Source organism: Haliaeetus albicilla, chromosome 16 (genome assembly GCF_947461875.1).
Source record: "Haliaeetus albicilla chromosome 16, bHalAlb1.1, whole genome shotgun sequence".
In the NCBI taxonomy this organism is placed as follows: Eukaryota; Metazoa; Chordata; class Aves; order Accipitriformes; family Accipitridae; genus Haliaeetus; species Haliaeetus albicilla.
Window position 1 is genome coordinate 5,510,835 of NC_091498.1, and position 21,964 is coordinate 5,532,798.

Sequence of the window (21,964 nt, forward strand, 5' to 3'; positions counted from 1 at the left end):
GAACCTCACTCTTCGTGTTGGCTCTGGTGTGGGCTGGGTTGGAAACAAAATGCTACTTAGCAAACATCTTTGTGCAGTAAAGGTGCTTTTTTAAAATAGTACAGCCTCTTGGTTATGTTGCTCACAGATCTCTTTGCTTTTGGTCAAGAGCTTAGTTCAGTGGTTCAAAACCATTTCTGAACATAAAACTTAAAAGGGAGGGAACCACCCATGAGCCCACACATCAGAGAAGCACACTTGGGTCTTGCAGCAAGATGTTTGTCTGCACCCAGTGAGTTATTGGTGCTGGCTGCTGCTATAAAATGTTTATTGGGAAGGGAAGGGCTTGTACGTGCCCATCTCCACATCGCCAGCCCTGCTGAGGGGGTCTGGCTGAGCTGCAAGGTTGTTCCCGGGAGATGGAGGAAAGACGTGGAGACATTTGCTCATTGCCAGCAAGACCCACCTTCCCACACTGGGAAAGGTCTGTGACTGCAGCTTTGAAATCCAAACAAGTAAACATTTCTTGTTCCAGAAATGTTGGTATTTAAAGAGAGAAAACTACGTCCAGAGGAAATGTTTGTTTGTGGACTGTCCCTCTTGTTTACCACGGCTGATAAGAGCTGCTTTTCAGCTGTGCCCTCCCTGCAGTTGGGATTGTAAGAGCTTTGGTTTTGCCTTTTTATTTTTAGGAGAGCAACATGCATCCAATGTGTGTTTTGATAATGATGCTTACAAATGTATTTATTCAAAACAAACACAGTAGGAAGCAACTACAAAGCAGACTGCTTTGGCAGCTGGTGCAAAAGGGAGCTTGCTATTTTTGTGTGTTCGTGGTGGGATAGTCTTGCAACACGTCCATCCCACTCTATGCGTGTCAGGGCTTCAGGAGCTTCACCCCGGGATTTGGCCATGGTGAGCCTGTCCTGCATCATGGGCTTGGGGTGATGTATGTTTGGCTGAATGTAGCTTGTTGCCCCTGCACCACCTTGCAGCATCTCCAGGAATTTTTGGAGAGCTGCTGAGAGCATGTGTTGGCTGCATGGTAGCTGGGGTGACTCTGCAGACAGAGCCGTGTGTTGCTAATGGGGCCAGCAGCATCCCTAGCAAGGGATCGCGGGAAGAGGAGAAACAGCAATAAGTTGCAGGGGCAAGTCACCCACATGCTGCCATCTGCAAACCAATTGCAGCCCTCTGCCCCCCGGTGAGTGCGCAGCCCCTTCAAAACCTCTCCTGAACCGAACTGCAGATGTTACTCGTTTAGGGGAGAAGGAAATTCAGCATTGTGGATTTTTTTTGCTTCCCCCCCAAAGCGAGCAGCAGGCGTGAAGCTGCCCCCTCCTCGAGGGTGGTTGTGGGAGCCAGCTGGGTGCTGCATGAATCCACTGTAGCCTTTCATTTGACTTGGATTTTACAGCTTTCTCGTGGAGCCTGTTCTGTGATAATCTTGCAAAAACAATCTTCTGCAGGACTTCTGGGGAAATGAGGTGACATAATGCCCAACTCAGCAGTGTTTTGGAGAATTACCCTTGGGTGCTCTTGTTGCCTTGTGGGCTATGCCAAGCTGTCCTGTCTTCTCCCATGCGAAATGCTGGAGGAGGAGAACTGATGCAGTGTGGTTTTCTGCACATCTGCGTCTCCATCTAGCTTGGAGCCTTGCCACGTCTGGATTTTGGCAGCATTTTTGCCTTGCAATATCCCTGGTGCATCAGGTGCCCTCAGATGCCCGTGCAGGCTGTCTGCTTGGATGCCCGTTTTCTCAGTGCAGGTAGAAAGCTGCTGTTTCAGTGGCCTCCACCTCTCCATTGGGTTTGGAGAAACCCAGCACAGCACACTGAGGGGAGATGGTGTGTAGGACATGAGGCTGTAAACCTGGCTTCTGCAGGAGACCAAGCTAAAATGGGCCCTGCAGCTCATCCCAAAGCTGGCTGGTGGAGCTTGTCCAAGCGAAGAGGTTTCAAACAATATAGAGAGCCTGTCCCAATTGTGATACCGCTCTGAATCACTCTGATGGGAGCACAGACCCTGTGGGTTACCATGCCCGCTTTTCCAAAAGCCCTCCTTGCAATGCTCCCCCCCGCCCAAACCAAAATCGAAAAAAACCCAAACCTCGTAAACTCAGGAAAATTGCATTGCTGGAGAAACACATTCATTGAATGTCTCCAACGCTGCTTTGTTTTAACCACAGCTTTAACAATGATAAGCTTTTGCATTAAATGCAGGGGAAGAGTAGTTTGGAAAGCTAGGAGGGCTTTTCTCTTTCAAGCACTCTGGTTATTTTGGCAATCAGGATGAGTTAAATTAAAATTGTTGAATGCAATAATATGTAGGAGGGTGACATCTTGAAATGTTTCTTAATTTTAAGTGTGTATTTTGAGCAAATGTTTGTATGCTGCGGCTTGGGCTGGGGGGATTGAAAGGCATATTGGATTATATGCTATTTGGTCTGTGTAAGCAGTGGCAATTTATTGCTGCAAATGCATGTGATGCAACGCGCAAAGATTAGTTCTATCCTCTCTAAAGCATGATTATTTTGGGTCCTCTTTATACCTTAAATAGATATTCTTCTCATGTGATTTCCATCTTTTTGTGTCAACAGCCCAGGCTAAAGTTGAAATAAACATTGCATCAGCTTAATAGCACAGGCTCTGAAGAAATCTGCTCTCTATTATGGGGACTGTTTGGAAGCCTTTTCATTTTACATTTCTTCAGTGTGCAGTGCAAAGATCTCATGAATCCTGAAGCCTGCTCTCTTTCACTGGACCTTTCCTGGGCAGGTCAACGTAGTTGATCAACACTGATGAGTCCCATCCAGAGCAGAGCATCAGTGTGGTTCATCGTGTTTAAATATCCCCCTTTTTCATTCATGGTGAGGATCTGTGGCCTCTTTCAGGGACATTTAGAAGTGAGCAGCTGTTAAAATTTGTTGTGGCCGTGGAATTTTTGACTCTCAAGCAGCGGATTTCTCCCTCCGCTCGCTGTGGTGGTGAAGGATGCCGTAACGCTGCAAGCCATCGCGGGCCGTCTGGGGTTTTGGCGTGGCATGGTAGCAGGAAGTTTGCCTGGTCATGTGTGTGTCCTCATATGGTTGGACTTGATGATCTTAAAGGTCTTTTCCAACCTAAATGATTCTTGATTCTCAACTGCTCTGCTCCCACAGCCAGTGCTGCCAGAGGGGAACAGGGATTTGGTGGAAGAGAGGACCTCAGGACAGCCCTGTGGAGCAAGACCCTCTGCTACCTCCTCCCCTTTCCCTAATCTTGCTTGCATTTTTTTAATCATTTGCTCTTGTCAGGCTGTAGAGCTGGTGCCAGAGCATTTAGCAGTTTGGAGTCAGTATCATCCAAATGGTGGAAGATGCATGGGTAAATGTCGATAGAGATGTTTCTATCAAAGCAAACCTTAGCAAAATGAATGATTTTGCTCTTAATGAATTTGTAGGCTGGAGTCAGCAGGACAGGATGGTGTGACTGGCGAACGTGGTGTGTCTGTTCTTGTGGCTTGGTTTGAATAGCTTAATGCAGACTTAAATATTGGAAAACTCTTGTTTGAGACCTTTTGCACCTCTCTTACAGCATCATCATGACAACAGAGAAGAGTCTAGGGGTGGACGCCGACAATTCGGAGCAGCAGCAAGCCAAGGAGGAGGAAGGAGCTGCTGAAACACAAAAGCAAGAGGCTTCCCTAGAGGAAGGGGCTCAGCAGACGTCGGAGGGACAGCCTGCAGTGGGGCAGAAGCAGAAGGCCTCCAACGGTGATACACCCACACACGAGGAGCAAAGCAAGAAGGAGCGCCGCACCTCTGAGGGCCGGGGTCTCTCCCGCCTGTTCTCATCCTTTCTCAGGAGGCCCAAGTCTCAGGTGTCCGAAGAGGACAAAGACACTGATGGTCCTAAAGAGGTGGGAGGTGACCAGAAAGACCCGGGTTTAGGAGCCAGCCCTGATGAAGACATCCTGGTGAAAGCCCCAATTGCAGCTCCTGAGCCTGAGCTCAAAACTGATCCATCACTAGATCTCCATTCCTTAAGCAGTGCAGAAACACAGGTAAAACACCCTGCTCTGTGTGACGCGCTCCCTTCTGTTCCTGAAAATGTGTCCTTTTAACCAAAACTATAAAAACCTTCATATCCTAGGATAGTAAGCTTGATCAGAAAAACTCATGGGATGCTAAAAAGGCTCTTGTCAGCTCCCTGTGTTGCATCGCATACTTCCAACTCTTGCATTCCTATATCAGACTGTGCTGCAAAGTACCTGCTCCTGAAACTGTGCTCACGCTTCACAGCCCTGTGCTGACTCTTTACTCTGCTGAGGCTTGGGGAGTTAACATCAGAACTAGGGTTCAGATTCATAATTCGTGACAGAGCAGTTGCTTATTGGGATGTCCTTGGTGTGTGCAGAATAAAGGCGGGCCAGTGGTGTGAGGTGGAGATTGCATGAGGATGTGGATTTGGGAAAGGATTTCTTGAACTTCGAGGAGCGCAAGTGTGGTGTTTCAGGACTTGGTCGTTTGTTCAGTCCAGGCTGGTGCTGAGCCTGCCAAATACAAATACTTTCTGCTTATGCATCATGTAGACAGGGATTTCTGCACAGCACGTGGGCTGAGCCCAGCTCCTCGTAGCTGTCTGATGTCTACTCTTTACAGCCAGGGTCATTTTTCATGCAAAATTTAAAGTTTTTAAAGCATGATAGAAACTGAGGCAGACACACCTGCAGGGAGACATTCACAAAGCTGCAGCTGGTTATTGATTTGGGGGTATTGGATGTCCTCTCTTACTCCTTGGGTAATTGCAGCTCTGCTGTTACTAGTGCGGAGTTAGGCAAAGGTGAGTGCCCCTTGTCCCGAGATGGGCATTTCTTACAACCCAATGAACCTGTGTGTATTGCTGGAGTCATAGCACATTTGTGATAAAATCTGGATTACTTACCCCACTGCCTTAAGTTTTGAGTGGGCTCTAGAGAGGTGTTACATATCTGCAAACTCTGACTTTTGGAGCAATACTTTACAAGTTAGAGCGTGGCCAGCTGTAAGCAGTAATTGTAAATCCACCTCCTTAAAATTACGAAGTTGTAGAGAAGGTAGTAGGTAACACCTTTTTCTTTCTTTTCTCAAATTTCTGAGCCTGTGAAAACCATGGGATGATCTCTGCTCGTGTTTTGTACCTCTGAGGGTTGAGATTAGCAGAATGGGGAGGAGCTGGAAATTTTCATGCAATTTCAGCCCAGAAATTGTGTCTTGAAGAGGAAATGCATGATTTCTTTATGTAACTTTGATTTGCTGCTTCTGAGCGCATGTGCACCCACAGCCTTCCTTCACCATGGGCTGTTTGTTTCAGACGAAGCATTTGTGCTTTTTTTTTTTTTCTAGTTCTTATTTTAGATCAACGTCAGTGGCTTTTTGAACTGTGACACTCGGCAGATATTTCTGCTGTGAAAGCATTTGCGAGGTGCTGCCTGTTTGATAAATGCTGACCGACGGGCATTACGAGCTTTGACTGATTCCCTGCTCCTGATTGTCCCGGCCCTGCTGGAACAGAAGTCAGCAGCTTGTGGACATTATTTAGTTTTTAAATACCTCCGTGCAGTTGTGCCTGGGTGTGATTTCATGAGATGCGATGGGCTGAAAAGACAGGGTTTACTCTTCCTCTGCCACGGCTGCGTGTTCCTGCTGCATCGAGCCACTTCCAGCACTTGTCAGAGCCTGCCGTGAACTCGTTTAACCTGCTGAAATGGCAGTGGAAAAAAAACAACAACCCAGCTTCCTTCCTCCTCCTGTTCCCGAACTCCATCTCTTTCTGCTATTTTAGTGAATTAAACTGGCTTGCAAAGTGCTTCAGTAGGCAAAGAGAGAGTGGTATGAAGGCTGCCTTCCCTTTTTGGTGGCAGAGAGCTGCTTGATCAGCTCCGATGGCTGTGAAATCTCAGCACTGACCCCCCCCTTTTTAATGCCACTGCTGCCATACTGGGGGCCGGTGTACTGGAGCAAAGCCCATCGCCCAGGACAGCAGTGGGAACATGGGGGCACGTGCAGTGGGTGCACTGGGTGTCTTGCCTAGGAAGGGAAAAATTTACTAGTTCAAAAGGTGTTGTCATTAAGACCATGAAGATTTGCATGATGTCATCTGCCCTGATTTCTCTAATCAACCCTTTTTCCTTTTTTATTACATCCTTTATTAAATGAAGGCTTGAGAATGACTTGAAGGGCTTTAAAAATGAATGTCATTACCGTGCTCACCCAAGCTGCTGCTCCAGGTCCCGGGTTACGCATTTAAGTCAGACAACTAATTCTGGGATGAGATCCCAGCCCTGTAGTGCACCTATGCAATGCTTGTTTCATGTGATGGTTTTTTTGCTTGACACGTCTAAATTGCAACTTGGGTGATGTGGGGGTTTCAGCCTGCGCAGGAGGAGAGGAGGGACGACCAGGAGCCGGACAGCAGAGACCTCGGGGGCAAGGAAGGAGGGGAAGCGAAGGAAGAGTGCGCCAAGCCAGAGCCGAAACAAGAGACTCCGGAGACCAAAGCAGAGAAGGATTTGAAAACTGCCCAGAAAGCAGTAAAAAGACACAGAAACATGTACTGCAAAGTTGTCTTGCTGGATGATGCCATTTTTGAGTGTTCCGTGGATGTAAGTACTTTTGGGGTTTGTTTCTACTTTGCCTCTTTTCCCTCTCCCTTCTCCTCCCCTTGAAAAATCACCGCAAACACGATTTAACAGAGGCCTAATTTTCTGCCAGTGAATTACATGACAGGCTTTACTGCAGAACAATCTTGCTGTAAGCTGTAGCAACTTATTTAGTATGTTGTAAAAATCTCTGGGTGCCTAGGAATGTTTTGGTTTTTTTTTTTATTGTTCTACAATTTCCAGGGTTCCTTGCTTTGTAAAGGTGGAGGGAAGTTTAAAAAAAAAAGAAGTTATCTTACTTGCTGTTCATCTTCTCTCTCATTTGTATCCCAGACTAGAGTTTAGGTTTTTGTGTTAGTTTGGGATTGTCTAAATATCTTTTGCCCCTTTCCTTTGAATAAAATGGGTTGTCAAACTGATTTGTGCTTTTCTGTTCAACCAAGGTACCTTTGCCTATCAGGCTGCTGACTAACATAACTCCTGGAGCTTGGATGTAAAGAAAAACATGCTGTGTTTAGCCTGCAGTTGAATGTATTTGCAGTAAACAATTTAAAATTATTATGTTGTCTTACAGCACTGCAAACCCCTTCATCTGAGAGCTTTTATTCTGCTTTATTTTGTGCATTCTCTCACAGGGCTGTCTTGCTGTCAGGGCAATAAAAAGCTAGCAGAAATCCCCATTTCAGTATTGAAGTACTTGTCCGGAATATTAATAATCCGGTACTTACCATTCGAGCATACTTCCATCAGCTTGTTTTTCCCCAGTCCCGCTGGCTAAATGGGCCGTGAGAGGGTATGTGGGCACAGGGCTCCTTGTGAAAGCAGTTACCTTGGGTGATCCTGGGCAAGTAGGTCACCACCGGCCGTTTGTGTAACAGCGTTGCTGTTGTTATTGCCTGGGATCAACTCGGAGCATCACTGCTCTGATCGCCTTCCCCTTTGCTAGGGATTTTGTGTGCAGCCTTGGAAAGGAAACTGTTCCCCGAAATGCTGGCAGCTTGGTGTGGCTTTGTGTACGAGTTTGCTGCAGCAACGCCTTCAACTACCAGCAGGCTGCGCAGACACTGTTGGTGGGAGAGCTGGTGGTGGTGTGGTTGGTCCTGACTTTGAGCAGGACATTAGAAGTCTCCTTCTGTAGGTCCAGAGGATTGCGTTGAGCACTGCAGAGAGGACTAGGAGGGGCTGCTGTGTCGGTGAGACCCTCTTGACTTGACAAGTACCCTTGGCTTTAACGCCAGTATAATTCTACTCTGCCAGTTAAGACTTAATTGAGAAGGAATTGCAAAGGTGTAGGCAAAGACCAGCACAAATGCCTTTATTCAAGAAGAAGAAGAAGTGCTTTCAGACATCCTTTCCAATTGACAGCCATGGAAGGTTTTTAATTCCTATGTCTTTAAGTGCCAATTCCTTAAGAAATATCCAGGCTAACACATGTGCTATGTTACCTATAGAGTCACAGTGTATGCACTGAGGATCTTACAGCTGAAGGACTGGAATAAAACAAGGCTATGTTTTTGGATCAGTTGCCGTGCAAATATGACTAAAAGGAGAGATGTGGGCACAAGTGATGCATTAGTAAAGCTTATTTTGCGTCACTGGAACCGTACTTTCTTTTTAGCAGAGACTTCAATAGAATTAGCTGCTCCTGGTTACCACAGTTTTGTGCCTCAGGGATGTTTTCCTTCATGCTTTTGGACTAAAAGGGTATCTGTTCCTAGGGCCAGTTCACTTCTGCAGGATTTGGGGGCGGGGGGGGAAGAGGAGATAGGAATTCTCAAGTGTATTTCTTCAGGCAAGAAGTTGTGTGCGAAGCAGCTTTCGGTGCGTAAGGCAAAACTGGAGAAGCTAGGTTTCATCAGCAGATCGGGTTGATGAAAAGGCCATGGAAATGATGGTCTTTGGTTCTGAGCCGCTGTTTCTTTTGTGACCCTGCTAAGCCAGGTTGCCCCCAAGATGGGACTATAGCAGTGGGTTGTAGCAGCAGTTTCATACCCTGCATTGATCATCTTTCGATAAATGCTCGATTGTATGACAGCTTGGAGCTGGGAGGTATCAGTGCAGTAGATGTAGTTTGGGAGGTAAAAACCATACAAATCCTTGGTGTTTATGGAGTCGTGTTTAGAAGTTCAGCTTTGTGGAGCTGGTGGTAGCAGAGAGAGACGCTGCAGTTCCCATTGCCTCTCTGGTTTGAATTTTTATGCCTGATGCTCTTTCCTATAAGGGGTGCTTCCTCAGAAGTGGCCAGGAGATCTGATTTTGAGCTACTCGGGACTTTTTTCCCTCTTGGCAGTGTACAGTGTGGTTTGATTACGTTCCCTTTCTCCCCTCTCCCATGAATGAGAGCAGGCAAAAACCAGCCTGTCCTACAGAATTTATTTTGTATGAATTGGTGTGAATTTTCTTTTTGCAGAAACACGCCAAGGGGCAGGATCTACTTAAAAAAGTCTGCGACCACCTCAATCTCCTGGAAGAAGACTACTTTGGTTTGGCCATATGGGACACACCGACCTCCAGGGTAAGCAACTGCAGTTGTGTGGTGTTCTGTACCCGGGTGAGTTCAGCTCTTCTGAAGGAGGTTCATCTCCCCTGGGGAGGAGGTAGTGCATGAGCTCTTCTTAAAACTCCTTTTGGTGTCGTCCTCAAAAAAGGACTAAAAGGGTCATCACAGAGGCAGAAATTGTGAATAAATGACTACAGGAGTGTGGATTTTAGTAAAAAAGCTACATGAACTTGTATCTTCACTTGGAGGAAATTCATTATATTAGTTTACTGCAAAAAGATGCCATTAATTTTTAAAGCTGTAGCTCAAGAAGTTAGAGGAAGATAAGGCTTTTCTCACTGTACAAAAGCAGCAGGTTTTTTAATTGTGATTTTAAGAATAGGTTAGCTACTCCTAGGCTATAGAAGATGAGCCTGAATGTCGACATACTGCAAAGGGACTTCACAGTCCTGGAGCCTGTGTTCAGCAAAGGTGCAAGGCTAAGCAGTCAGCAGGAGTAAAAGCTGGCTGCCCTGGCATGGGTTGCAATTTTTTGTAAGGTTTGGTCAGAGCCGTCCAGAGCAGTTTTGAGTTGAGGCTTTGCCCTGCAAAAGAATGCATGTGACTATTCATAACAAAACTCATACTCATATGGTTTCAGTTTAAGGTCTTTGTTTGGTTAGACTCAAGCAGTGTCTTTATCTTTTAAACCCTTGGTTATGCTTTAACTCAAGCAATTACTCAAACTCTGTTTCATGAAGCTAGCCAAAAGTGTGCTAAATTGAAATTAAGGACCCATTTTTCTGTCCTTTAGCCCAGTTATGTTGGTCCACATTCTGACTGTTCCCGTGCTTCACCTACAGCAATCACTTATGGGCCATGGTACTATGGCTGACAGACATCTGTCATTAAATACTTAATAATTGCAAGTGTGAATTTTTAATACACAGGCGAAGTAACACCCCATCACTACTTGAGTCAGGCAGAGCTCTGTCTTGGATTTGTTTTACTCTCTCTGGTGTCTTACTATTTTCTTGTATGTGAAATTTGCTTCCATGTATATAGCCTGGATTTTTTTACTCTAGTAGTTTGTTGTGCTTGCAGAGGGAGGGATAGGTGTACTTTTAAATCCAATTAAGAGCAAAAAGAGTTTAGCTGGAGCAGCTCACCTTCTCACACTTGTGCTGTGGGTAGCTCACTGCTGCATCTCCTGGACCCCTGGGACTTGCTCTTCTCACGTCCAGGTGTGCTAGCATTGATTCTTCCAAATGCAAAAGCATACACCTCCTTCCCCCCAAGCTGACGGGGGATAAGGAGCTGTGCAGCTTTTTAACCATAGGGACTGAAAACAGATACTTTTGTCAGATTTGTGTCCCAGAGCCGGGAGCTGAGGATGGTAAAGCCACTGTGCATGGGTTTAGTGCCAATGGAGAGTAAGCTGCTCGGTGGAAGTCTGGTTTGCTCTGATGGGGAAAAACACCATTTTTGGGTTTTTTTGGGGAGCCTTTCTGGTTATGTTTCATCGAACTTCAAAATCTGAAGCTCCATCTCTCTCCTGCTGTAAGACCCAACACTTGATTTGCTGATTCACAAGTAGAAATGATCTTGATAGGAAACCAGTGGAAGAGCTTTTGCACCTCACCTGCAGCTGTGTGGAGCAGGTGGAGATGCACGTGTATATACCTGGACAGGGAAGGGTTGTATGCGGGATCGTCCACCTTGATATTTAGGGAATAAACATTTGTGGGGATGGGCATTTTCCCACACGGGAATAGCAGAGGGTGACAGTGGGAATAGGAGATTGTGACAGTGGATAGAGCAGCTGGTCAGCACCAAAGGAGCTTGATGCTTATGCTGCTCTGAAAGGGAGGATTGTTTCCCACCGATTCATGACACAGTGTGGATAAAAGTGCTGTTAATTGCTGTACCCATCATTGTCCGCTGGATCAGGCAGCATGAGTGCCGAGGATGCATGACTGCACCCCGGGCTCGGCTGCCCGAAACCCAGCTGTTATCACTGCAGTAATGACCAGTTGTGGCACCAGCATGGACGTAGAGATGCTCTGCTTAAAACAGTGGCCCTAAAAAGAGAGCAAGTGGCATGTGTACCTTTCAAATGGATTTTGTATCCCCAGTTTTATAGGTTAGAGGAGCAAGCGTATAAAAAGATAAGATTAAATGTAAGTATCGCTGTCCCCCTGCCATGAAGTTACGTGTCCTGGTCAAGACAGATTAACTTGGGGGATTCAATGAGTTAATTCCTTCACCTCGGGAGACCTGGACATCCAAATCCTGCTCAGGGCTTGTGAAAATGAAGAATGTGGTTTAATGTAGCCTCTTCAGGAGGGCTGTTAGCACTGTGCCATCCCCTTCAGCGGGGCAGACCCTGACCACTGCAAAGGGAAAGGCTCAGGCTGGATGTGCTGGGAGTTGCTCAGACTGTGCTGGCAAAAGCAGGAGTTGTTTTTTGAGGCTTATATTGCACCACTGTCCCAGAAAACCCCAAATTACAGAGGGGAGGAAAAAAAGGATATATTTCTAAATTTGTAGCTGAGATAATTACTAGAAACTTGAGTCATACTTAAAAGAGATGAAGTTTATGTCACACTCCTGTAAAAGATTCCAGCCTTCCCCAGTGATTGGATGTTTTCACTCCTATTTCAGTGATTAGGTCGTTAAAAACCATAGCTAATAATAGAAAGTCTTGGCGATCTTTGTTCTGAATAGGGTAAGTATGGGACAGGGTGCCTAAAATGAATGCAAACATCCTATTTGCCTGTTTTTAAAGGTTCTGGAGAAAAAAAAAGTGTTGCACAAGCGCCCCTCATAGCTGGATGTAGCTGCAGCTGTACCTGCTGCTATGTCCTTGCAGCCCTCACATGCTGCTTTTTTTTTTTTTCTCCTGTTCCTCGTGCCTCCCCTACAAGTACCTGGTAGGTGAAGGGTTGGAAATGCACCCACCGAGACCACAGACTGGAGTAAAAGTTGTGAAAAATGCACTGTCTCTCCAGTTTCCATGGCTGCATTCATGTCAAATGTTGTCTTTTTGCCGTATTTTTAGCAATTTGCAGTTTCCTGTGGTGTTTCTGGGATGTCTGTTAAACTGTGAATGTTTTTATCCTCTTACAGACGTGGCTGGATCCTGCCAAAGAAATAAAAAAACAGGTTCACGGTAAGTAGATTGAATTTATGATGTGGGTGTGTGTGGTTTCTCCCTGCTTTCCTAAATAAGCGTGGCTTTGGCGGGCCATCCAGGGGGCCCAAGGATGGGTGAGAGTTCAAGTGAGGGTGTCTGGCAGGGATCAGCACAAATTCAAGCAGTTTGTGCATCCTTTCTCTTCTTCTTAAGTACTTAGTGATGCTCTAGATTTAGGAAAAAATGTAATTTCCTTGGGAAAACATAGCTTGGGGTGTGTTTGCCCTACGCAAACCCACACTGTCCTTGCTACCATGCGATGCTGAAATGGGAGATCTGCTCTCTGTTGGAGGATGGGAGAATAGGTGTCAGTGGGAACCATTTAAATCTCAAAGGAGACTGGGAGAGCCCGAGCAAAATTGTATGCGACGGCAAGGTTTTATGGACTCTGAGGCTGTTTTGGGGTCCAAATAGGAGTACTGGAATGGTAAATGGCTTGAATAGTATCAGGGCAAATACCAGATGCTCTCCAAAGTTGTATTTTAAGGTCTGCTAGCACTGAATTAGTTCCCTCAAGATGACAGCAGTGTCAAAGTTAAATAAATTTGAGAGGCTTTTGTTTTCTCTCAGGAGCAAGTCTGACTGCTTTGAAAGTAACATACTGGTCTATGAAAGTAAAATACCGTTTTACATATGCTTTTGGTGGGGGGCGCAGAACAAAGTGTGTCATTAAGTACAGATTAGGGGGGAAATGCCTCAGGGCTATGGAGTAGGAAAAGCTCCTGCTCTTACCCACTTCTTTTGGAATCGATAGCAGGATGTGTGTAAAGGGCATAAGCTGCTCTGGTCATGCCGTGCAGGTAAAATTCAGCTCATAAGTGTAATGAGCAACCTGCTATGGAATCTGATCCCCTGAGATGGGTTAAATGGCAAATTATTTGAATTTACTTGAATATATGTTGAATGTACATAGGTAACCTCTGCTACCTAAAATATTCTTCTTGGAATAACTTGTTTTGAACTGCGTGTAATGAAAACAACATGCCTTGTGTTTAATCCCTGTTATGGCATTGCATAAGAAATAAATCCATGAATGCTACGTCCCCCCTTGTCCCTGTTTGAGACTGCGATAAATCTCTGAGGAAGTTAAGTGCAGGGGTGTCTTCTCCTTCTGAAATAAGTATTATTTTGAACTAGTGTTAAGGGGCACACCAGGGGGGAGTTGTAACTATGCGAATTACTTTGAGTGCTTAATGGGTCAGTCAGGTCTATTTTCTGCAGGTAAACATGAGAGAGCAACCCCTTCAGCTGTGTCACCTAGACTGTCCATACCGTATATAATGCCAATTCTAGGTGCAATTGTGTGGATTCTCACTCCAGTTAATGCCTGTAACAGTGCTGTACAACGTTTGCAACAAGCTGTATTAAAGCATTTAGGTTTGGACTTGTAAAGCTCTTTCTGTCTTGGTGCTTGCTGGTTTCATCCAGAGATTGATGCTTGTATTGTGCTGAGTTTAAACTGTGGTCTGACCACCCCACCACAGTGCATTAGGCTGCTGAGTGAATTAGCACATCTGCTCTTTACGAGAAATTTGAAAATTGGGTCGAGTGATAAAACAGTACTAATTCACTAACTTATAGCACGTGCCTGACCTCTCTTCATGAATCCTTCTTTTCAATCAATGAAAAAATATGTGAGTAATTTAGCCTCGTAGCAATGAATTTATTTTTTTTCACAAGTTGTGGTTTATTCATGTGTATTTGCCTGCTCTGCTTTGTTTTCTCCTGCTTGTATCTTAGCTCCTGTAAATGAAACTGTGTCTTATACCGTCTGCTAAGGAGCAGCTAGCTGTGCGAGCGAGCAGTATTAAATCAGTATTATGATCTGCTGGCTGTATTTTGAAGATCAGATTGGATATTCCCAGCTTTTTTTGTAATGACTGACTATCACCAAGCTGTTCTGGTGTGCTTATTTTTCTCAACCTCTTCTTTGTAATTGCAGGAGGCCCCTGGGATTTTACCTTCAATGTCAAGTTTTATCCACCGGATCCTGCGCAGCTGACAGAGGACATAACCAGGTGAATTATCTGGGACTCTTGCTGCCAGCCAGGGGGCTCACTCAGCAAAGCAGTGAATATTGAATAGAAATTTTTAATATTTGAGTGTTTTTCCATCCTTCAGCAAGGAGATCAGATATCTTAACAGTTTGGAGGGTTTTTTGTTTGTTTGTTTTTAGTGGATGTGTGGGATGCTCCCGCTCTCCACTGAAGTCCACATGTGTAAAGCATCATCATTTATAATCCTGGCATGCATGTGTTTGTATAGGAAAGTAAATTTTTATTTAAAAACAAGATTTTCTGATCATCAGTGTCCTCGACTCCCTTTGCAAGAGTGGAGGTGACCTTAAGTCCTCCTGTTCTCCATGCTGTTTATCGTGGGAATATTACCCCATAAATAAAAATACAGGTAGAAATTAGAAACAAGCATCATGTTGCATTCATCAGTGGCATAAAAAAAAGAGATTCTGTTTGATCCTCAAGTTTCTTAAGTTTCTCTATTCTCTCTGTAAATAGTATTTTGCTTCCCCACCGCCCCCCCCCCAGGTATTACTTGTGTCTTCAGCTTAGACAAGACATCATTACGGGGCGGCTGCCCTGTTCCTTTGCAACTTTGGCTCTGCTGGGTTCGTACACAGTCCAGTCCGAGTTGGGAGACTACGATCCTGACCTACACAGCCCGGATTACATCAGTGAATTTAAATTGGCCCCAAACCAGACAAAAGAACTCGAAGAGAAGGTTGTGGAGCTTCATAAAACATACAGGTAAGGTGCGACAGCTGGAGGACTTGTTTGTGCACAGCAGCCTGAAATAATGGAAATAGTGGGGCTTTCTGGTATTTTCCCCACCTCTGTTGTATGCTTTTGGTTTCCTGCTGCACCAATTTTTTTATATTGGCAATAGAAGCTTTAGCAGTAAGGTGTGAATTTTCAGCTATTGAGAATATCAGCTTTTTTAAAAAGATCTGATACTTTATAACAAAATCTTTCTAGAAGCTAGAATTCTTTTTTCCTACATGAAGAAGAAACTATGTTTTTAGAAAGCAGATGCAAAGTCTTGCAATTGTTCATTAACAGGTATTCTTTTTCAACAGTATAGCTGTGAAAGTGGGTTTTATTTCATGTGAAAATAGAAGGTTTGCTTGTTTTAACCTTGCCCTTTGTCTTTTTTTTTTTATTTGCTTTGGGATTTATGTAATTTTTGGATTGCAATCTGGTTGGAGCAGATCTCGTCTCTTTGTGTATACGCTGTACCCTGCAGCGTGTTTGGGGTTTTCTGCTGCCACATTTAATGAGTAACACTTTTCTAACATGGAAGTATTCCAGATGATGCAGGAGATATAAACCTGCAGTTAGGCTGTCCTTGTGTTTCCCAGCACAGCCATGACCTGGGCAGATGTCTCTTGATCAGGTAGGGTTGAAGGACTCCTGGGAGTCTCCCTGGTACCAGATTAAAGGGTGACAGTAACTGAACCTCTTCCTCATCTTATTTTGAGCTTATTTTCATAGATGCTCTCGAGTGCTTGGATTGCAGGAGCTGTGTGGAGCTGTGCGCTTGCCAGCGCAGAGGGCTGGCATGGAGAGCGGCCAGCTGGCAACTTCTGCACCCTCCCAGAGATAGATTTGGGTTTTAAGGGGGGGAAAAAAGCCCATAAAACCACTTGGTGATACCGAGGCCTTCAACCAGCAGCCCCTTGACCTGTGAAAAGCTGCTGGCTGATGCACTAATAATGAGAACAGAGCAAAGATGAGACCTTCTCGCAAGCAGATGGGAACTAATAACCTGAGTGCAGTAGGGAAGGGTGGACGTGTGCCCCCGGCTGTGACCGAAGCTACAATTAACACCTCGCTCAACCCCGCAAATCAATACTTTAAATTGATTCCCCTCCATTTGCACTGAGGAGAGAGGAAATGAGGGAAAATAAGTACCGGGCCGCTGACAAGCTTCATGACTTGAAGTCAAAGGCCGTTAGCTGTGCTAGAAGTGGCAGATCATGTTGCTGAATTATTCATGGCTTCATTAGAAGGATACTTCAAAGTATAGGATGTAGTTATATTTAATCTGCTTGTGTATGCAGGAGGAAGCAACATGTACCCTTTTAATTTCTGGTCCGTATTCTGCGAACATTAAACTGTCAGAGGGTTTTCAGTGGGAAAACTCTGCTAAACCATGCTCCATCTCTTGCTACTTTATTTGCAAAGCACATGGCACGGACCAGAGGTGACAACTGCTCCTGGATCCTTCCTAGAGGATTGTCCTTACAGTTGTCTTTGCCTGCCATGTCTCCCACCACTAAAACTTCTATTTACATCGCAAGCAAGATGTATGCAAGTGCTCAGTAAGGAAGACATCAAAGCAGGGAACAAAATGAAATGTATACAGCTGAATACTCTCCCAACAGAGCTGTTAGATGTACCTTGTACACCAGAAACTTATTAACAAGGGCACTTCAATAACGTTGATAATGGCCTCCATTATCAGGATGTTTCTGCTAAGCGAAGTTGTGTTGGGTTGCCTCTCCTGCAGACAGGGTACCATCTGTTCCCAGAAAATGTCTCATTCATCTGGTCCGCCCCAGTAGGAATCATTGCTAAGTGGTCTCAGCTGCCCTCGTGTTTGGTTTGGAGAACAATAGCTGGGTTTGGGGGGGGTCTGGAGGCAGGAGGTCGGGGAGAACAGTACTTGCCGCCCTCTGCCTTCAGCTGAATTGGTGTTTCTTCCACTGAATCAAGTTTTGGACCCCGTACTGCACTTCCTCACCTGATAACTTGCTTTCTTGTCTGGGGTCTGTACAGCTCCATAGAAATAGGGTGCATCTGTTCTATGAGGATGTCTCAAAGCACAATCTGATTCTGTGGATTCAGAGCAATTTAATAATTCATCATCTGGGCACAAATCTGTTTGTATTGAAATCAAAGGAAAATCTAACGAGTAAATGGTTATGTGAAGTGTGATCTGTCCCCTCCTAAAAGCAACAGTTAGGGGAATACTAAGTCCTTTTCTCTCTTTCCCCAGATCCATGACTCCAGCCCAAGCAGACCTGGAATTCCTTGAGAATGCAAAAAAGCTGTCTATGTATGGAGTCGACCTCCACCAAGCCAAGGTGAGAATCAGTGTGTGTGCACCTGCCTGTGGATTTTGTAATTTGGTTATCCTTCCCTTGCAGGAGCAAGTTTACCTGTTTCAGGAGGCTTCTTTTGAAATATATAGGAAGTATGAAAACACAGACACACAACAGAAATGCCTCAAGTATTCTTGCAAGAGAAGCAATTCTTCCTGATTGCTTATTATTTATATATTACAGGAAGCTTTACAAAGCTACTGATGTAGACAGGTCCTTGCTCTGAGGAACTTAGAATATAAGGCTCTGACCCTGCCAGGTGAGCCACTCTGCTCAGTGAAATGCAGGATAGACTCTAGATGAGCCCTTTGAGCAAACAGCGTCTCAGGAGAGATCAGCAGAAGGGAGGCGGTTGTAAGGAGAAACGTGAAGGAAAAGCAAGCCTGGCCCTGGCTGCACAGGGAGCTGGAAGCTGAAGTCTGGGTGGTGGGGATTTGAATTCAGGGGAAGACCAAAGGGTTAATTTGGAAGGCAGACATTGACCTGAGACTTGTAACCCTGACACTGCTTAAATCCTCATTGGCTTTCCCAGGACTTGGAAGGAGTAGATATCACTCTGGGAGTCTGTTCCAGTGGCCTTCTTGTTTACAAAGATAAACTGAGAATCAACCGCTTCCCTTGGCCCAAAGTCCTGAAGATTTCCTACAAACGCAGCAGCTTCTTTATTAAGATTCGGCCAGGGGAGGTATGTTCTGACTTTTTTGTGCTCATGTCTTCTTTAATTGTCTTCTGATTCTCACCAACGTGTATGCTTTACTAAAACAAAGTAGGAGGAGGGAGCAAGCTTTTCTCTGAATGAGCATTTTGTACTCTATAGGGTTTCTGATCTTGGCTTGGTATTAAGTTCAGGCAGAGCCCGCTGACCTTGCTGAAGCTATAAACCAGCCAGTGACAATTTAAACAACGTGTCATCCAGCACCACCTCCTGGCACCGCGTGGTATTCCCAGCATCCAGAGGAAACCAGTGGGAAGTTCACAGTTGAAATTGGCAGAGGACTAAGTCCTTTTTTGCAAAGGGAGCAAGACAGAGGCTCTTTGTCTCACTTTAATTTAAAAAAAAAAAATTGAAAAAATACAGACACATACCTTTTCACTTAGACTGCAGCAGGCAGGGGGTGGCTGCCCTGACCCTGCCTCCTGTGAACAGGGAGATCCCTGGAGCAGCCTGGTCGCTGGAAACTCGGTGGGGAGAGAGGCTACAATAGAGATCTGCCTCTTTCCTCCTCTTCTTCCTCCTCCTGCTTCGACTGCCATAACCCAGCCTTGCAGGGAGGTCAGTTTTTGACCCCATCCCGCAGCTGGGCAGTATGACAGGGTGTCATGGCTTAACCACAGCCAGCAACTGAGCACCACGCAGCCGCTCACTCACTCCCCCCCACCCAGTGGGATGGGGGAGAGAATTGGGAAAAAGTAAAACTTGTGGGTTGAGATAAAGACAGTTTAATAATCAGAAAGGAAGAAAATAATAATAATAATAATAATAATAATAATACGACAATAATAATATTAATAATAATAATAATAAATAAAAAAATGATTAGAATATACAGATCAAGTGACACACAATGCAATTGCTCACCACTTGCCGACCGATGCCCAGTCAGTTCCCAAGCAGCAATAGCCTGTCGCAGCCAACTCCCCCCAGTTTATATACTGGGCATGATGTGACACGGTATGGAATACCCCTTTGGCTAGTTCAGGTCAGCTGTCCTGGCTGTGTCCCCTCCCAACTTCTTGTGTCCCTCCAGCCTTCTCACTGGCTGGGCATGAGAAGCTGAAAAATCCTTGCCTTAGTATAAACACTACTTAGCAACAACTGAAAATGTCAGTGTGTTATCAACATTTTTCTCATCCTAAATCCAAAACATAACACTGTACCAGCTACTAGGAAGAAAATTAACTCTATCCCAGCCAAAGCCAGGACACAGGGGGGTAAATGAGTCTGAATGGCTGCAAAACCCATGGCACGCTCCTCTGCAAATCCCAGTGCGTCCTGAGAGGTGCCCGGGCTTGTGGCCAAGCCCTTTCTTTTCTCAGACCTGAGCTCCTCTTGCACATTGTGGAGTGAGTTCAGCTGCTCTTGGGCTAGACCAGCAGCTTGTGCCACAGCAGAACAGGTCGATGGGGACTGGACTCCTGCCACATTTTTTTCTTACTATACCTAAATAACTTCTATTTTCTGCAGCAAGAACAGTATGAGAGTACAATTGGGTTCAAGCTACCAAGTTACCGGGCAGCAAAGAAGCTGTGGAAAGTATGTGTTGAACATCATACATTTTTCAGGTAGGTTTTCTAAACGGTAGGCTTGCCTTGAATAACTAGTGCTTTAGACTAGCTGCTGAAAATGAGCACTCCTTCACTGTTCCTTAGGGTTTTGCAAAAATTGGAGTGGAATGGTTGCAGAGACATAAGTGTTTATTGCAGTAAATTTCTAGGCAGCTTCCACTTCATAAGATATGTAAGACAGAGGTCTTCTAGCTTATGTAGATGTGGGGCTTAATATTAGTGCGTGTTGTTTTGTTAATCAAGTGTATGCAGAGACTTCTTTAATTTGTATTTTAATTTCTCTTTACCTGCCTCTTCCTGGATCTGGAAGTATGATTTTTAAATTGTGCTTGTGGTTTTCAGGCTGACTTCCACTGAGGCCATCCCGAAGAGCAGGTTCCTGGCGCTGGGCTCCAAGTTCCGCTACAGCGGCCGGACGCAGGCGCAGACGAGGCAGGCGAGTGCCTTGATTGACCGACCCGCTCCCCAGTTCGAGCGGACGGCAAGTAAGCGAGCCTCCAGGAGCCTCGATGGAGGTGAGTGTGGTGCCTCTTCCCTCTCTGTGGCTGGATTCAGTAGGATGCTGAAATACTCCTTAAATACCACCTAAATTCCCTGCTTTTTTAAAAAAAGAAGAAAGCATAACTTCTCACTTTAATACAAGACCTGGATATAAAATGCAAACCGATAGTACTAGCAAGAACTGACTGACCAAAAGGATGTAGGTGGGTGCTGAAGGCTTATGGCAAAGTTCTGGTTGTAAAGATATTTCCTCATGCAATCTCAATGCATTTTCCTTTTAGCAAATCAGGAATTAAGCTATTCTAGGATTTGTTTTGTTTAATGTAGATTCTTAAATTATGTAGTTTTCCTTGAGGGGGGGATTTTTTTGCCACAACTGTTGGAAACTTTTTCAGCATCTGTTAAAGCGATGCTAATGTTGAAGTTTGTGGCATATCAATCAGGTGGGCTCATCCCTGACATTTTTAAGAGCCAGATAGCAGCAGGCTAGAGGAGGTGAGGCATGGAAGAGGGAGTGCCTAAGTTTGCTGCCTTTGATCCGGATCACGGGGTGCTTGTAAAATTAGGGTTCAGGGAAAGGGGAGCATTCCTTTGCACCAAGGGCACCTGACAGAGCAGGAACAGCGTTGCTTTGAGCCCTGAGGTTGTGCTACAACTCAGGAGGGAGCAGGGCTGTCCCAGTGCCCCGTGGCCAGCACCAGCCAGGCTGCCCCTGCTCTTGGCGTGGTTGTCCAGGGCTCAGCGACACCCTGAGCCTGGGCTTCATGCCTTAGAGCCAGCAGGGAAAGGGCTGCTTGGTTTGAGCTCTGTACCGCTGCAAAGCAAAATGCCAGCTTGCTTGCAGTCCGGGCGTGTGAGGTTACCCAAGCACGATGCACGGAGGCGAGGGGACCAGCGCTGTTGCTTGCCCTTTGGCCATGTCCTGTAGATGGTTACGACCCCCCAGATGAGTAGAGAAGTCCCTGCTGCAATCCTGCACCTGAATGTCAGAGCTTAGAAAAGAGCAGCCTGTGAACATAACGCTTCTGTGCCCGTTGAAGTCTGCAGCCTTTTTCCTTCTGCTGTGTGGGCAGTCTTTAACATGTGCCCCATTTCTTCAGCTAAACGTGCGACTCAAAAAGTTGAGTTCAGAGCCATAGAGGAAGAGAAGCAGGAGGAGGTGGTGGTGGTTGAGGTTCCCGAACCAAAACCCACGGATCAGATCCGAGAGAAGACAGGTATAGCTGTGGTGGTGGCTACAACTCTTCTGCAGCGCCTTTCCTATCCTTTACATGCTTGTTCCTGACAACTCAAAGTTTCACCAAATCTGGCAGCTTTCTTTTTTTGTTTCTTTGCAAGAAGAGTTTCGCAGTCAGAGGACAGACAGCCCAGCAGAGCCCTGGCTCTGGGAGACTGAGTAAATTTCTGCCTTGCACCTCGTTAGACTGTAATTCTTGCGGGATGTGGGGAAAAGTTTAGGATGTGCTGGCACTTGGGAAGTGCCTCCTTATTAAATTTGGGTGTTTTTTTAAATGTGGATTAGAAAATTTTAATGTGTGATCTTGAAACTTCTTGTAAAGCTTCTGAAATTCTTCATCACAGGACCTGCTTGCCATTTTTTAAGCCTGTTCTGTTTTTTTTTGGGGGGGGGGGTGAGAAATGCCACCCATTTTGCTATATGGAGCTTATATTTCTGTTAAGATAGGTACTAGTAATAAATATTAATGCTCTTAAGAGGTGTGTAGGTACAACAGCATATCTGAATACTAATAAGCGTATCACAGCAGCAGTGTTGTCAAATATT

General features: G+C 45.3%; 1 protein-coding gene across 40 annotated transcripts in view; it reads left to right on the forward strand.

Annotated features, from left to right (window-relative positions):
* EPB41 (erythrocyte membrane protein band 4.1) overlaps positions 1-21,964 on the forward strand; it is a 97,269-nt gene that overhangs the window by 42,128 nt on the left and 33,177 nt on the right. For 21 of the 40 annotated variants that reach the window (XM_069803306.1, XM_069803305.1, XM_069803330.1 and 18 more), the window contains exons 2-12: positions 3,555-4,023; positions 6,373-6,603; positions 9,011-9,115; positions 12,209-12,251; positions 14,218-14,293; positions 14,819-15,037; positions 17,289-17,376; positions 17,927-18,079; positions 19,580-19,677; positions 20,023-20,195; positions 21,282-21,398. In XM_069803306.1, the coding sequence (XP_069659407.1) occupies positions 3,562-4,023; positions 6,373-6,603; positions 9,011-9,115; positions 12,209-12,251; positions 14,218-14,293; positions 14,819-15,037; positions 17,289-17,376; positions 17,927-18,079; positions 19,580-19,677; positions 20,023-20,195; positions 21,282-21,398 (1,765 nt within the window). In that variant the 5' untranslated portion in view covers positions 3,555-3,561. The remainder of the gene's footprint in view (positions 1-3,554; positions 4,024-6,372; positions 6,604-9,010; positions 9,116-12,208; positions 12,252-14,217; positions 14,294-14,818; positions 15,038-17,288; positions 17,377-17,926; positions 18,080-19,579; positions 19,678-20,022; positions 20,196-21,281; positions 21,399-21,964) is intronic. The other 19 variants (XM_069803317.1, XM_069803320.1, XM_069803324.1 and 16 more) reach the window with 2 other exon arrangements.